The sequence below is a fragment of the Ostrea edulis genome, chromosome 5, assembly GCF_947568905.1.
Source record: "Ostrea edulis chromosome 5, xbOstEdul1.1, whole genome shotgun sequence".
Lineage (NCBI taxonomy): Eukaryota > Metazoa > Mollusca > Bivalvia > Ostreida > Ostreidae > Ostrea > Ostrea edulis.
Window position 1 is genome coordinate 3,494,119 of NC_079168.1, and position 15,979 is coordinate 3,510,097.

Consider the following 15,979-nt stretch of genomic DNA (forward strand, 5'->3'; position numbering starts at 1 on the left):
GACAAGGGGTTTTCGTAGTACTTTTGTACTTTGGACTCCCGTTCTTAATAAATTCATGCTGAAATGTAGTTCTTTTGATTTATTAAATTTGTTTTTATATCTTCCTCAGAAATTTTCTCGCCAAATGAATGCGGTATTTGCTATATTATGTTCACGATTCAACTATAAATACTGGCGACATGGTTTTGCTGTTTTATATGAGAATGAGTGTATACGAATGTGCTGGGTGGAGCTGTTTATGCATACTAAGACTATTTATTCAAACACATTTAGAATACGAATTGTCAACGATATCGAAATCGGATTAGATCTTGGACATGTATGTTAAAGTGCCTCAGAGGCCTGAATCCCAACTCCCCTGTATTCTTTTGCTCTGCATAGGGAGGCTTGATATTACTAGAATACCGTATTAAATGTATTGGTTGAAAATAACTTGGATGAACATTTCCCTGTGTATTGTACATGTATCAAGCACTACTGCATCAGGGTATTATGCCGAAAATCTCTCTCTCTCTCTCTCTCTCTCTCTCTCTCTCTCTGCAGCGAAAACAGGAGAGAGAAGCAGCGAAGACTATAGGGAGCGAAGCAGCGAAGACTAAAGAAGAAAGCAGCGAAAATTAGAGAGCGAAGTAGCGAATACTACAGAGCAGAATAGCGAAGACTTACAGAGAGAAGTAGTGAAGACTACAGAGAGAAGTAGTGAAGACTACAGAGAGAAGTAGCGAAGACTTACAAAGAGAAGTAGTGAAGACTACAGAGAGAAGTAGCCATGCCGGACTACAGAGCGAAGCAGCCAAGACGAAGGAGCAATGATAGTTTTTTCTCCGTCGCCTTTGCGTTAACACCCCTTTTCTCCATGCAACTTCGTACGTTCGATTCTTCGCAAACGCGAAGAAACGAGTTTTCTGATCAAAACCCCATGCGGTAGTATTGCCGGACCAATCGTGACGAGCCGAAGCGGTGCGTTGTGATATTGGATTTTCCGGAGGTGATTTGCAAGGGTAAATTTAATGAATAAATTAAGGAAACTGAGAATTAGACAATCAATTTCTACACAGAAATGCTCGTTTGATTACATTTCTAAATATAATCAACGTTTACAGTGTTCATCAAAACTTTGTTTTCAAGTGTCAGGAAAGTTTGCAAATGAACGCAAAAAAGTATGGTGTCTGTCTACAAGAAGATCGTGATTTCCGTTGTTTTCGTTGCCGTTTTGGGGACTGGATTGGCTGCATACGGTAAAAAAAAATTTGAGTTTACTTTTTTATTACATTTTTAAGTGGGTCCATCGATAATTTATAATGATTCACAGAAACGGTAGTAAGTTTTTTAAAAATCTAACAAATTCACTTTTGCTGATACTATTTGATGATACTATTTGGCGGCTCTACAAATTCAATACCCGATTTATGAATGATGTAGATTAAAAATCACCAGAAGATAAACACGTACATTTTGTTATTAATTTGTTCATGTCGCTGATTCCGATGTATATGCATGATTGAACATCGTCGGGATATCTTGTTAATTCCTATATTCCATTAATTTTTATCCTATCCAACATCGCATTATAAAATGTTATACCTCCTAGTTTTGTTCCATGATAGATAAATGATACCACATAAATCATTAATGTGTAGATGAATAAATATAGACTTTTTAAAATTTAAAAAAAAACAACAACAAGAAATGTCTTATAAACATATATATCTCTCTTAGGGCAATTTTGGGGAAAAAATCAACTTTAAATTTAGAATGTCTGTAATGATAATGAAACAAATGGTTTGTCTTGTCTACTAGTCAGGCCAATCACTCTGAAGATACTGAGAAGACATTTCCAATAACCAGTTATTTGAATTATGACATATGACCTTGTGATCTGAAAACCTATGGGGATCATTGATTCTTTATGGTGTACCAGTGTGCCAAGTTTGATGTCTGTCATACAAGTAGTTAGGCAACTGCCCTTTGATCTTGTGATAGATCAATTGAGGTCATCTACTCCTTTGATAGAACCTTTTCAAAGTGGCATAATAGAACTAGATATTCTTAAAAAATCAGCCCCCTCCCCCGAAAACTCCGGACTCGTGATAACCTGTCTTCAGGGATGTAGCCCACCCAAAAATATTCATAAAACGTTTGAAAATATATATTTCTTTTAACGACACAAACAAACAAGGTAACAGACATGTTTAGAATGAGACAGAAAAAAATAGAGCCTCCGGTTAGGAGAAGCAGGCGACAAACAGGGGCTCTTCAGGGATACAGACGACAGACAGGGCCTCCTCAGGGATACAGACGACAGATAGGACCTCTCCAGGGATACAGACGACAAACAGGACCTCTCCAGGGATACAGGCGACAGACAGGGCCTCTCCAGGGATACAGGCGACAGACAGGGCCTCTCCAGGGATACAGACGACAGATAGGACCTCTCCAGGGATACAGGCGACAAATAGGGCCTCTTCAGAAAAGCAGACAATAGACAGGGCCTACTCGGAGGAAACAGACAACAAACAGGGCCTCTTCAGGAAAACAGACGACAAATAGGGCCTCTTCAGGAAAACAGACAATAGACAGGGCCTACTCGGAGGAAACAGACAACAAACAGGACCTCTCCATGGATACAGACGACAAACAGGGCCTCTCCAGGGATACAGAATATAGACAGGGCCTGCTTGGAGGAAACAGACAACAAACAGGACCTCTCCAAGAAAACAGACGACAAACAGAACCCCCTCGGATGACGTATAACAATCAGCGGTGACGCAAATATATCACTTAGAGGTCTCGCATTTTAAAAAGAATTTTAAAAGGGTATTTATTCATGTATATAGTGATGCCGAAATTTAAGTATGCCTTCATCTCTTTTTCAATGGGTAATTTTTTTGTTATGGTACCCCTTCCCCCCTCCGACATCTTCTATCCCTACATCAGTGAAGCATATACAGACATTCAAATTCGCATATCATTTCTTTTCCAGAAAGTGAGTTCAAATTAAGGGACCAAGTGCTAATTTTTAACCTAAGGGAAATTAAAATTCTTAATTACGTAGATTGATGCATGTCATTTTCAACGTGACGTTTAACTCTAAACCAACATAGCTCGTAGACACGTTACCAAGTAAACAACCACTGGGAATTTTCTAATCAAAAAATGAAAAAAGAAATTGATTCTTTGTATCCGACACAATCAATTCAACACTACCAGGATAAATAAAACAAAGGTTCATTGATTAGGTAGTCGCTAATATTTCGTATATGCTCTTGCAATCTATTGTTATGTGGTCACATTCGACTTGTTATCAGTGTATCCTTTTGTTTATCTAATTATATAATGTGTAAATAAAACAATGTAGAATTTTAATTCAGATACTTGCAATTCTGACAATGGTGACATAATCGTAATGAAGTTCTAAACTCTTCCGTAATGCCCACTCTATACACAAAGTAGTGTGTAAAACCTTAAAACATGTGATTTAGGGAAACTTCATCTGGTGCCTGGTGGACTACAATATACTATATAGATTAGTGATAAGTACTTTACTCAAAGTTGATCTATTAATTATTCCACGAAGTCATTATATGTTTGGTCTGGTCTGCGGATACGAAATCCCGCTGAGTTGCATGTGTCAAATATGTACATGAAATTAGCTTTACAATACATGTTCTTCTGTAGTGTTTTGTTGATGGAAATTTTATGTTTGGATCTCTCTCTCTCTCTCTCTCTCTCTCTCTCTCATCGCCAAACGCTCGGCATCAGGTGTGAATGTGACAGAGAGAGGGTCCTCGGAGACAACCTTAAAAACGGATGTGGCGTGTCACAGTATGTGTGTCACGCTAAAGTACCCTTACTGCTTAATGGCCTTAAGCGTCGAGCAAAGGCCTAAATGAAGCCTTTTACCGGTTTTGATGATGTCTCCATGTGAGAGAAAATCTCGAGAGAGACCTTAAACAAGATGCTCGCTCTCTCTCTCTCTCTCTCTCTCTCTCTCTCTCTCTCTCTCTCACACACACACACACAGTGAAATCATTATTTTTGAATCCTCAGTATCTGTATTTTAGTTTTTAACTCGTATAAGACTGCATTTGTAAATTCTTTGATCTATTATCTAATTTTTCTCTCTAAAGGTAAATCAAATATATATATATATATATATGTATATATATATATATATATGTATATGTATATATATATATATATATATATATATATATATATATACTTGCCTAGATGGTCGAGCGGTCTAGCGCGCTGGTTACATGCTGCTAGCAGATTTGGTTCCGCGGGTCGTGAGTTCAACCCTGGGTAGGGGCGGAAGTGGGTATCCAAATAAAGTGATATTTTCTGTGGTTTATATATATATATATATATATATATATATATTCCCGTTTGTGAATGTAACCCTTTTGCGTACAAGACAACAAACACAACTTCGGTGTAAGACAGGCAAGCTTGTGCAAGTACTGAATTAGATAACAAAATGTCAAGAAAATTGCCATCATTAACATTAATCATCTCAGGAAAACCCATAGATAAAATATTTGAATTAGCTATGGAACCTGTGCCGAAAGCTAGGTCTAAGGGTGAATATCGGACTTCATCATTTAAAAAATTGTGCTACGTGCACTTCGTGAGACTGGCTTAGAATAACCGTACTCATGGCATTGATACTTTCAAAATGTTGAGTTTTCGAAGTTTTGATTTCCTGCGAACATCTAAACTCGATTGCATTTCCACTGTCGCAACACTATGTATTTATTGAAGTTATCACTACACTATGTATTTATTGAAGTTATCACTACACTATGTATTTATTGAAGTTATCACTACACTATGTATTTATTGAAGTTATCACAACACTATGTATTTATTGAAGTTATCATAACACTATGTATTTATTGAAGTTATCATAACACTATGTATTTATTGAAGTTATCATAACACTATGTATTTATTGAAGTTATCACTACACTATGTATTTATTGAAGTTATCACAACACTATGTATTTATTGAAGTTATCGCAACACTATGTATTTATTGAAGTTATCATAACACTATGTATGTATTGAAGTTATCACAACACTATGTATGTATTGAAGTTATCACTACACTATGTATTTATTGAAGTTATCGCAACACTATGTATTTATTGAAGTTATCACAACACTATGTATGTATTGAAGTTATCATAACACTATGTATTTACTGAAGTTATCACAACACTATGTATTTATTGAAGTTATCATAACACTATGTATTTATTGAAGTTATCGCAACACTATGTATTTATTGAAGTTATCACTACACTATGTATGTATTGAAGTTATCGCAACACTATGTATTTATTGACGTTATCATAACACTATGTATTTATTGAAGTTATCGCAACACTATGTATTTATTGAAGTTATCATAACACTATGTATTTATTGAAGTTATCACTACACTATGTATTTATTGAAGTTATCACTACACTATGTATTTATTGAAGTTATCACTACACTATGTATTTATTGAAGTTATCACTACACTATGTATTTATTGAAGTTATCACAACACTATGTATTTATTGAAGTTATCATAACACTATGTATTTATTGAAGTTATCACTACACTATGTATGTATTGAAGTTATCACAACACTATGTATTTATTGAAGTTATCATAACACTATGTATTTATTGAAGTTATCACAACACTATGTATTTATTGAAGTTATCACAACACTATGTATTTATTGAAGTTATCATAACACTATGTATTTATTGAAGTTATCACTACACTATGTATTTATTGAAGTTATCATAACACTATGTATTTATTGAAGTTATCACTACACTATGTATTTATTGAAGTTATCACTACACTATGTATTTATTGACGTTATCATAACACTATGTATTTATTGAAGTTATCACTACACTATGTATTTATTGAAGTTATCACAACACTGTGTATTTATTGAAGTTATCATAACACTATGTATTTATTGAAGTTATCACTACACTATGTATTTATTGAAGTTATCACTACACTATGTATTTATTGAAGTTATCACTACACTATGTATTTATTGAAGTTATCGTAACACTATGTATTTATTGAAGTTATCATAACACTATGTATTTATTGAAGTTATCACTACACTATGTATTTATTGAAGTTATCACTACACTATGTATTTATTGAAGTTATCACTACACTATGTATTTATTGAAGTTATCATAACACTATGTATTTATTGAAGTTATCAATACACTATGTATTTATTGAAGTTATCACTACACTATGTATGTATTGAAGTTATCGCAACACTATGTATTTATTGAAGTTATCACAACACTATGTATTTATTGAAGTTATCACAACACTATGTATTTATTGAAGTTATCATAACACTATGTATTTATTGAAGGTATCACTACACTATGTATTTATTGAAGTTATCACTACACTATGTATTTATTGAAGTTATCACTACACTATGTATTTATTGAAGTTATCACTACACTATGTATTTATTGAAGTTATCATAACACTATGTATGTATTGAAGTTATCATAACACTATGTATTTATTGAAGTTATCACTACACTATGTATTTATTGAAGTTATCACTACACTATGTATGTATTGAAGTTATCACTACACTATGTATGTATTGAAGTTATCATAACACTATGTATTTATTGAAGTTATCATAACACTATGTATTTATTGAAGTTATCACTACACTATGTATTTATTGAAGTTATCACTACACTATGTATTTATTGAAGTTATCACTACACTATGTATTTATTGAAGTTATCACTACACTATGTATTTATTGAAGTTATCACTACACTATGTATTTATTGAAGTTATCACTACACTATGTATATATTGAAGTTATCATAACACTATGTATTTATTGAAGTTATCACTACACTATGTATTTATTGAAGTTATCACTACACTATGTATGTATTGAAGTTATCACTACACTATGTATGTATTGAAGTTATCATAACACTATGTATTTATTGAAGTTACCATAACACTATGTATTTATTGAAGTTATCACTACACTATGTATGTATTGAAGTTATCATAACACTATGTATGTATTGAAGTTATCACTACACTATGTATGTATTGAAGTTATCATAACACTATGTATTTATTGAAGTTATCACTACACTATGTATGTATTGAAGTTATCATAACACTATGTATTTATTGAAGTTATCACTACACTATGTATGTATTGAAGTTATCATAACACTATGTATTTATTGAAGTTATCACTACACTATGTATGTATTGAAGTTATCACTACACTATGTATGTATTGAAGTTATCATTACACTATGTATTTATTGAAGTTATCACTACACTATGTATGTATTGAAGTTATCATAACACTATGTATGTATTGAAGTTATCATAACACTATGTATTTATTGAAGTTATCACTACACTATGTATGTATTGAAGTTATCATTACACTATGTATTTATTGAAGTTATCACAACACTATGTATTTATTGAAGTTATCATAACACTATGTATTTATTGAAGTTATCATAACACTATGTATTTATTGAAGTTATCACTACACTATGTATTTATTGAAGTTATCATAACACTATGTATTTATTGAAGTTATCATAACACTATGTATTTATTGAAGTTATCACAACACTATGTATTTATTGAAGTTATCACAACACGTGTATCTATCGAACACGTGTTTATCTGGTGTTTGTTATGTAGACTGCCGATCTGATTGGTTACCGTATTTATAGAATACCTGTTCTACAGGTATTCTAATAAAGCTCGCACGCTTTACTGTATGTAAAAGTTTACGCCATTCGAAGACTCTCTCTCAGTACAGTCAGACGTTTCCCCGCCCTCACATATTGATCCTTTTTTATTGATTATTATTTGTGTTTTTGTCTTTGTAGATATGAGTTTCGACAAGAGAAATTAAAATTGTATATTTTGATTCATTAAACTGCACTTGCGAGAGCGCTTCTGTAACTATATACGTGTTGTTATTTATTTTATAAATCATTTATGTTCGTTTGAGTGGAAACGAATAAGAACATAATTATGGTTTATCGTACGCATGTTCTCGAGTGCTTTCGAGGTTGACCAAGGGAAATTTCGGAAATGAACAACACGACTAGAGATATCGCAGATGAAGCATTTCTTTCTGAAATCAAACTTAATATACGAGTTATCAATATTTGTACCATTGTCACTTTTATAGAGGCTGAACTGAAGATCGGTTCCTTCCAACTGATAGGTGGCGCTGTTTTTACCTCTCCGTCAGTGGCGACATCTGGCGTGATCACGTCAATAGCTGATGTTAGTGTGGTGACTTGCTGCCTGAAATGTACAGGGATCAGTCATTGTACTGGGGTATTTTATGACGGTACCTCAGCAGTGTGCCAGCCTTATCACTTTGATAATTATACATCGCTAAATATAGAAGGCAAAGAAAATTTCGTTCATATCGTACCAGGTGCGCACAGAATTTCCATTAGATTCTTTTCAACATATTCAATATTGAATCGATATTTACATGTGCATGTATACGATTTCCATTTCATTTCATTTGGATATGATAAAATTGACCTGTGATTAAAACAAATTTCCATTTCTACAAATGACATCGTCTACAATATCATTATTATTTTTAAAGAACATTACTACATTTCTCGTTTGTGTTGCAGAATGTGAAAAGCGTGGCCATGTCTTCAACCACCAACACAGACTATGTTTTGATTTATTTACAACCACGTTACAATGGAATCAATCTCGGGAGGCCTGTCAGGATATTGGTGGACAGCTAGTTACTTTAGACTCAGTCTCTAAAATAAACTTCATGTCGGATTACATCAGTTATATATGTAAGTGTTCGTGTGACTTAGTACACGTGCATATTGGCTAAGTTGGAAAATTTATTTTAATCAAAGTCCCGACAGTCGGGTTTTGATCAAATACAATATACTATATACATGTATAAATTAAACCTCGGACTTTGACCTCGGTCGATATCGTATTTTTACTTTAGACACAATTTATGCTGCGGCTGTGTAATGCCATGGCGATATTTTGGATAAAACCAAAAGAGAGATTCAGTTTCATTTAAAAAATACGCTGTTCTGACAAACACTGGATAATATCAACAAGAGGTCCATGTGTCATATCGCTCACCGGAGTCACCTTGGCCCATATTTAAAGATTTTCCCTATATATTCACATGTAAAACTTTGATCCCTATTGTGGCCCGAACCTACTCCGGGGCTATGACTTTTACAACCTTGAATCTGCATTGTGTCAGAAAGCTTTCATGTAAATGTAAACTTTTCTGGTCCAGTGATTCTTCATAAGAATTTTTTTAATGATTTCCCCTATATATACATGTAGATATGTAAAACTTGGATCCCTTATTGTGGTCCCAATTTACCCCTGGGAGTCATGGCAAACTTGAATCTGCACTATGTCAGGGAGAGGAAGCTTTCTTTTCTGGCCCAGTGGTTCTTGAGATTTTTAAAAGAGTTTCCCTATTTAATTGTATGTAAAACTTTGATTCCCTATTGTGGCCCCATCCTAATCCCGGTGCCATAAATTTAACAAACTTGAATCTGCACTACGTGTATGTCAGAAAGCTTTCATGTAAACATTAGCTCTTCTGCCCTAGTGCTTCTTGAGAAGAAGACTTTTAAATGACCCATCCTATTTTTGCAATTTTGTGATTACCCTCTATAAAGGAGGATTAGTTGAAAATGGTCCAGTGGTTCTGGAGAAGTCGAAAATGTAAAAAGTTTACAGACAGACGGACAAAAGGCGATCAGATAATTCACTTGAGCTTTCAGCTCAGGTGAGCTAAAAACATTTTAAATGTTTGTTGCACAGTTCAGTTAGTTATCACTCTAGGACACTCCTCATTTTATTTTTTCGATTGTTGAATAAAGTCTTTGACTTTTAATAACCGTTAACTATAATTGTAGTAATTGAAAACTATGATTTACAAGTACGAATCACAGTAGAGATATAGTCGTTAGGTGAAAACGATACTATCAAACCCATCATGAGTTAAAGAGCGAGATTTGTAGTTCATAAGTGATGTACGGTCGGGCCGGTGTGGACTTTTACATCAGACCCCCTTCACTCTTCCTTCAATATATTGAAGTTTATGCGGAAAAATCTATGATTTACAAAAGTAAAGTTTCTTTTTTACTGTAACTCCTATCCGTATTGTTGTTGTTGTTTTTTTTATATTGTAAATGTAAATCAATATGTGTCATTTGGGTAATTAAGAAAAATAAAAATGGTTGAATGGAAAATTGGCAAGATAAATTATTCACCTAACTTGTAGCGTTTCAAATAAAGTCTTGGTTTTTTATTTTAATTTCAAGGCTCACTAGCTTTCACAACAACAATTCTTATTTCGCTTGACAGACCCTGACTTTAAGTACTGGCATACTGGTGCATCAGACGCTGAAATGGAAGGAGAGTGGAGGTGGCCCAATGGTTCCCCCGCACTGGACATTAGAACGACCACAAATGAGACGGAACAGGAAGTGAAGGACTGTAGCTCCCTCAACCGGAAGACGTTAAAGATACAGGAAGTGTGGTGCAATGTAACAAGAAGACGCATTTGTGAATGGCCAAACTTAATATGATTATCTTAATTAACTCTACCCAATTGTATGCAGACGGACAATGGATATATCTTTAATTTACCACTCTTATAAATGCAAGTCTCACTCAAGAAGCGAGTTGCAACTGCAAAGTTTATATTGTGTACACGTGTAGATGTGTGTGACGTCTTGTACTTCTAATAAAAGCACATTAACCCATATTCTTAAGACCACGGGAGTAGGATCCTTTACACTTCATTTATTACAATGATTGCTAATGATCTGGTGGATGATTGATTCATGGACCTGCTACCCACAGAACTATAAACTATTAATGAGAATCACTTTTAAAAACGTCTGAAAGCGAAGCGCCGTTCTGTTAAATAGTTTCCATGTACAAGTTGGCTTCTGACGTGTTTCAAATGTTAGACCGTTCTTTTCATACTGATCTGACCACGCATTACTCCATTTACCTGATCAAGAGGCAGGTGTACCCGGTCAACAGGGGGTGTTTAAAATTACTCCTCCTAGGGCACCTGATCTCAGGTATGCCCACGGGTCCATGTTTGCCCTACTCTTAATTTTGTATTCTTTATATATATATAATTATAAAGGACTGCTCCGAGATTCGGTGAAGGTGTCAGTCTAAATATTCAATCAAGCCGAATCTTGGCCGAGACTAGTGGTCCCTTGTGTGATTTTTTTCGCGAACAATGTTAGTATATAGGTCCCTGATTATATCAAATTGGTCTACAGCACTGTATCTAGTTTAATCTTTCAGTCATGATATATATGTCTTCCGCGTGTGATTCAATCTTATGAAAATAGATTTTGCGTAAATTCAATTTCATGTACAGTGCACAGCTTGACCTGCATTTGCATTTACTCAAATGCATCGGGTTCGACAGTCCAGCTTCTTTTCCACGTGGGAGCTGTAGAGGAAATCCGAAATGTAAACATAAATTATTTGTAGGGGATGTGCGTTTTCAGTAAATACTGAAATATAGAAATAAACATAGATTTTTAAAATCTTTAATCCAACAGTTTTTGTAACCAAACATTACTTTCAGCTGACGAAATTGTGTAGGGTCTAGCTGTTTATCAACAAATGGAAGTAACACACCATACAAATATCTGCAGGTAGGCTAACAATTAACTACAGTGCATATATTACTTCCAGAAATTATGAGTTGTTTTGGTTGCCGTTAGGGTTTTCCGTTCTGTTTTGTTTTCCATGTTTTAGCAACACCCCCATTTAAAAAACAAAACTCTCATTTCAAACAGGAGTATTTTCCAAAAATTGCATATAGCTTAAATACGGCAAAGTTTGCCATTTGAAAGAAAGAATTTTTGAGAATTTCACAAGGGTACTACATTCTGTTATGATTTTATTCTTTATGAGTATGTTGTATGACCTGAATATCTTATCTTATAATGTATTTGTACAGAGAGGTTTAAACCAGTTATTTTTGTTATTTTTAAAAGGAAGAAACGCAAGAAAGAAAAGAATAGAGACAAAGGTAATTGTGTTATGTGTACATTGTATATCTAATTCAGTGATTGCGGAAATTCCAGGAATTATTTAAATGAGTGCATTGCTGTTTAACAGTCTGTTTTTTTTACATTTGGTGACCTGATGATCTTTTTGATTACAGAAATAGATTCCTGTAAAGAAAAACAAAATGAAATTGACACTGAAGAGTTGCACACGAGCAAGAAAAAGAAAAAGAAACGTGATAAATCTAACAGAGGCGAAGAAGGGGACATTACAAGCAATTCTTTAAACACTGTCACGGAATACAGTAATACGAGAAAAAGAAAGAAAAAAAATATTGCAGAAGAGGAATCTGTATCAGATGAGGATAAAGCTTGTAATGGTAGAATTCCTGTTAAAAAGTCAAAGAAAAAGAAACGGAAGAGGGAAGCTGAAAATGAGGAGTCAGAAGGTTTAGCGAAGTCAGAAGTACAGGAAAATGGAAAATGTAGTTCAGTGAAGAAGAAAAGAAATCAAGCCTGTGAATCATCCACAAAGACAGAGAAAAAAGACAGGAAATGTGATGGAAATTCAGAGAACAATTTAACAAAGAAGCAAAAGAGAGCAAAGATGGAGGACACGCAATGTGTTGGAAACTTGACAGAGGAGAGTGTTGATTTAGAGGACATTAAGAGATATAAGGATTGTGAAGATACCGGAAGTTCAGAGAATCCCGAGAAACGAAAAAAGAAAAAGAAACACAAAAAAATTGTAGAAAAGGATATGAAGCCGAGTTTGACCTTGGAGGATGATGGACCACTTACAAATGGTTCAAGTTGCCAGAAGAAAAAGAAGAAAAACAAAAGAAGCAGTGAAGACGCGGCAGACGAACCATCTAGCAAGAGACGTAAAGATGACCAGACAAGGGAAGACACCAATGGAGCAGACGTCCAGGGTTCTGACCCTGCCTACTCTGGTCAGTGGAATACAGCATCACTAGGTGATGAACAGAGACAAAATAAATTCTTAAGACTTTTAGGGGGATTTAAAGCAGCCAAAAGTGGCAATTCACCTTTGTTGACCTTGGAGAAGAAGAGCAGCAATGTGGCCATGACCCAGAATCAGGAGGGTATCTATATGAGAAATATGGAGAACCAGTACAGCAAGGCTATGTCATTCAACAAGAGTCGAGGGCTGGGCCTGGGGTTTGAGAAACCGCCATCTGAGGGCAAGAAGTTCTACATTGACAAAACTGTCTCCAAATCTAAGAAATTCGATGACTGAATTTTATTCAAAAGTAATTTTCAGATTGGTCACATTGAATAAAATTGATGTTGTGTCTTTGAACTGATGCTGTTAATTTGTTACAACAGATGGAAACAAAGACAAACTTAAGTGAACTATAAAACACCGAACTTCCAGTTTTGAAAACACATTTTTAATGACACGTAATATTTTGTCTGGTCGCCATGGCTCAGCGGTTAAAGCGTTCGCTTCGGTACTGATAGGTCGAGGGTTCGAATCCTGCTCGTGCTTTGGCTACATCAAAATATGTAGTGATTGCGCCTTCGCCAAACACTCGGCATTCAGTTGTAAGAGTCACGGGTCTTTCGGATATGACCTTAAATACCGAGGTCCCTTGTTGCTGAAGGCATCGGCACGATCAAGAACCCTCAACGCTACATTAACGGCCCTGAGTGCTATACATAGGTCTAAATTTGTGGCACTTCACCTACAGCTGGAGACGTCTCGATATGAGTGAAAAATTCTTTGAGGAAAACAATTTCAAAACAAAAAGAAGTTTTGTCTTCTAAATTCGGCGAATTTGAATGTGTAGTTGTTTTGATGGTATGGTATTAAGGAAATTTTGGGACATACATTATGAAACATGTTGGCTACCTATATACATTGTACTCGTACACAGTGCACATGAAATGGGCGTCCTTGACAGGGTTGGGCGGTTAAAACCGCCCCCGGTTTTAACCGTCCCGGTCAATACTCCCTAAGTGGTCAATACTGGTCAATTGAGATTTAAACTGTCCATTTTCCTATTTTTGTACATTTTTCGCAAAGATAAATTAAATCTTTTCATTATAATATATGGATCAATTGGTTATCAATAATTTTCATTAGATAATTAGATGTAATTTCATATGTTTAATATATTTGGTTTGCTGAAACTGTGATCATATCTTCAGAACTATAAAAGAGGGTCACATATAGCATAACTAGACAGTAGGATCTGCTTATACATGTACCTGGACAGATTAAGAATAACAGGTAGCTGGACATTAAATAAACACAGTGATTTAATATGAATTGGGTACTGTAGATAAACAATGTGTTGCAATGTACAGAGCAGAAGATGTACCTGAGCACAGGAAACAGAGTTACAGATGTTAATTAGCATACTCTGGGACCAGTGTACATGTTATTGTTATGAAAACATCACCAACACACCCCCTCAAATGTTTATTCAACAGTTAAATGAAGATTTGAAACAATAGGTAGTTCTTGATAAACTAAAGAATTTGAACAGAAATAGAAAATACTCCCCATACTATACATGGCTTCAACAAAACATAGTTTAGGAAATACCACAATTTTCCTCTCACATTCACTTCTTGACCTGCTAAGAGACACAATCATGAAGCCTAGAGATCCTATTTGGAATTTCTATGATATTGTTGAGGACAACAACAAGACCACAGCAAGATGTAAAGACTGCAATACTGTTGTCAGTGCCAAAGTAATACGGCTACGAAACAGTTTTTGTCCGGGTTGCACGAAGTCTATAGTATGGTGGCGGGCGGGGAAATTTTGTGAATTCAACTCCTCCTACAGTTTTTTATGTACAACCTTGAAACTTTGCAGAAAGTAAGTATATATATTGAAGTTATGCACTAGGTTTTTTGAAGTCCGACCTTTGTCGAATATGGGCGCTACAGCAAAAAGTTGTTACTAAAAATAGAGTTCAACTTGAAAAAGGTAAGTGAGATTATCTTTTGTGGTTAAATTTATTCTATGTTTTAATCATTTTGATAATTATACCCCCCGCAACAAGTTGTGGGGGGGGGGGGGGGGGGTAAACTGGAATCAGGTTGTCCGTCTGTCCTTCCGTCCGTCTGTAGACACAATGGTTTCCAGGCTCTAAAGCATTATCCTTTCCACCTACCATCACCATATCATATATATGGACTACCCATGGGATGAAGATGTTCCCTATCGATTTTGGGGTCCAAAGGTCAAGCGCACTGGACATCGAAGTAGCAATTTGGTTTCCGGGCTCTAAAGCGTTATCCTTTCCACCTACAGTCACCATATCATACATATGGACTACCCAAGGGATGAAGATGTTCCCTATCGATTTTGGGGTCCAAAGGTCAAGTGCACTGGACATCGAAGTAGCAATTTGGTTTCCGGGCTCTAAAGCGTTATCCTTTCCACCTACAGTCACCATATCATACATATGGACTACCCATGGAATGAAGATGTTCCCTATCGATTTTGGGGTCAAAAGGTCAAAGGTCAAGCGCACTGGACATTGAAGTAGCAATATGGTTTCCGGGCTCTAAAGCGTTATCCTTTCCACCTACAGTCACCATATCATACATATGGACTACCCATGGGATGAAGATGTTCCCTATCGATTTTGGGGTCAAAAGGTCAAAGGTAAAGTGCACTGGACATTGAAGTAGCAATATGGTTTCTGGGCTCTAAAGCGTTATCCTTTCCACCTACAGTCACCATATCATACATATGGACTACTCATGGGGTGAAGATGTTCCCTATCGATTTTGAGGTCAAAGGTCACGCGCACTGGACATCGAAGTAGGTTTGTCATGCCATTTGTTTTTTACACTC

The 15,979-nt window shown here is 35.3% G+C and overlaps 2 protein-coding genes across 4 annotated transcripts; both read left to right on the forward strand.

Annotated features, from left to right (window-relative positions):
• The first annotated feature begins 1,009 nt into the window (after positions 1–1,009).
• On the forward strand, positions 1,010–10,862 carry LOC125652009 (C-type lectin domain family 4 member E-like). 2 transcript variants are annotated; one of them, XM_048880878.2, is made up of 4 exons: positions 1,010–1,238; positions 8,262–8,516; positions 8,728–8,904; positions 10,460–10,862. In XM_048880878.2, the coding sequence occupies exons 1-4, from the start codon at positions 1,163–1,165 to the stop codon at positions 10,681–10,683; spliced, it is 732 nt and encodes a 243-aa protein (XP_048736835.2). In that variant the 5' UTR covers positions 1,010–1,162; the 3' UTR covers positions 10,684–10,862. The 2 variants fall into 2 exon arrangements, with proteins under 2 accessions (XP_048736835.2, XP_048736834.2); XM_048880877.2 differs by lacking the exon at positions 1,010–1,238 and having other exon boundaries at positions 7,902–8,516.
• On the forward strand, positions 10,620–13,456 carry LOC125652010 (lysine-rich nucleolar protein 1-like). 2 transcript variants are annotated; one of them, XM_056167045.1, is made up of 4 exons: positions 10,620–11,593; positions 11,712–11,781; positions 12,127–12,161; positions 12,297–13,456. In XM_056167045.1, exons 2-4 carry the CDS (start codon positions 11,750–11,752, stop codon positions 13,397–13,399), a joined length of 1,170 nt encoding a protein of 389 aa, XP_056023020.1. In that variant the 5' UTR covers positions 10,620–11,593; positions 11,712–11,749; the 3' UTR covers positions 13,400–13,456. The 2 variants fall into 2 exon arrangements, with proteins under 2 accessions (XP_056023020.1, XP_048736836.2); XM_048880879.2 differs by having other exon boundaries at positions 11,531–11,781.
• The last annotated feature ends 2,523 nt before the right edge of the window (positions 13,457–15,979 follow it).

What these genes read in the sequence shown, in the direction of transcription:
- LOC125652010 (XM_056167045.1), top strand. Translation starts at nt 11,750, where the DNA reads ATGGAAGTAACACACCATACAAATATCTGCAG. An exon ending in CACCATACAAATATCTGCAG is followed by an intron (nt 11,782 to 12,126) that starts GTAGGCTAACAA and finishes TATTTTTAAAAG; the next exon opens with GAAGAAACGCAAGAAAGAAA. An exon ending in AGAAAAGAATAGAGACAAAG is followed by an intron (nt 12,162 to 12,296) that starts GTAATTGTGTTA and finishes TTTTGATTACAG; the next exon opens with AAATAGATTCCTGTAAAGAA.
- LOC125652009 (XM_048880877.2), top strand. Translation starts at nt 8,162, where the DNA reads ATGAACAACACGACTAGAGATATCGCAGATGAAGCATTTCTTTCTGAA. An exon ending in TTTCGTTCATATCGTACCAG is followed by an intron (nt 8,517 to 8,727) that starts GTGCGCACAGAA and finishes TTTGTGTTGCAG; the next exon opens with AATGTGAAAAGCGTGGCCAT. An exon ending in GGATTACATCAGTTATATAT is followed by an intron (nt 8,905 to 10,459) that starts GTAAGTGTTCGT and finishes TTCGCTTGACAG; the next exon opens with ACCCTGACTTTAAGTACTGG.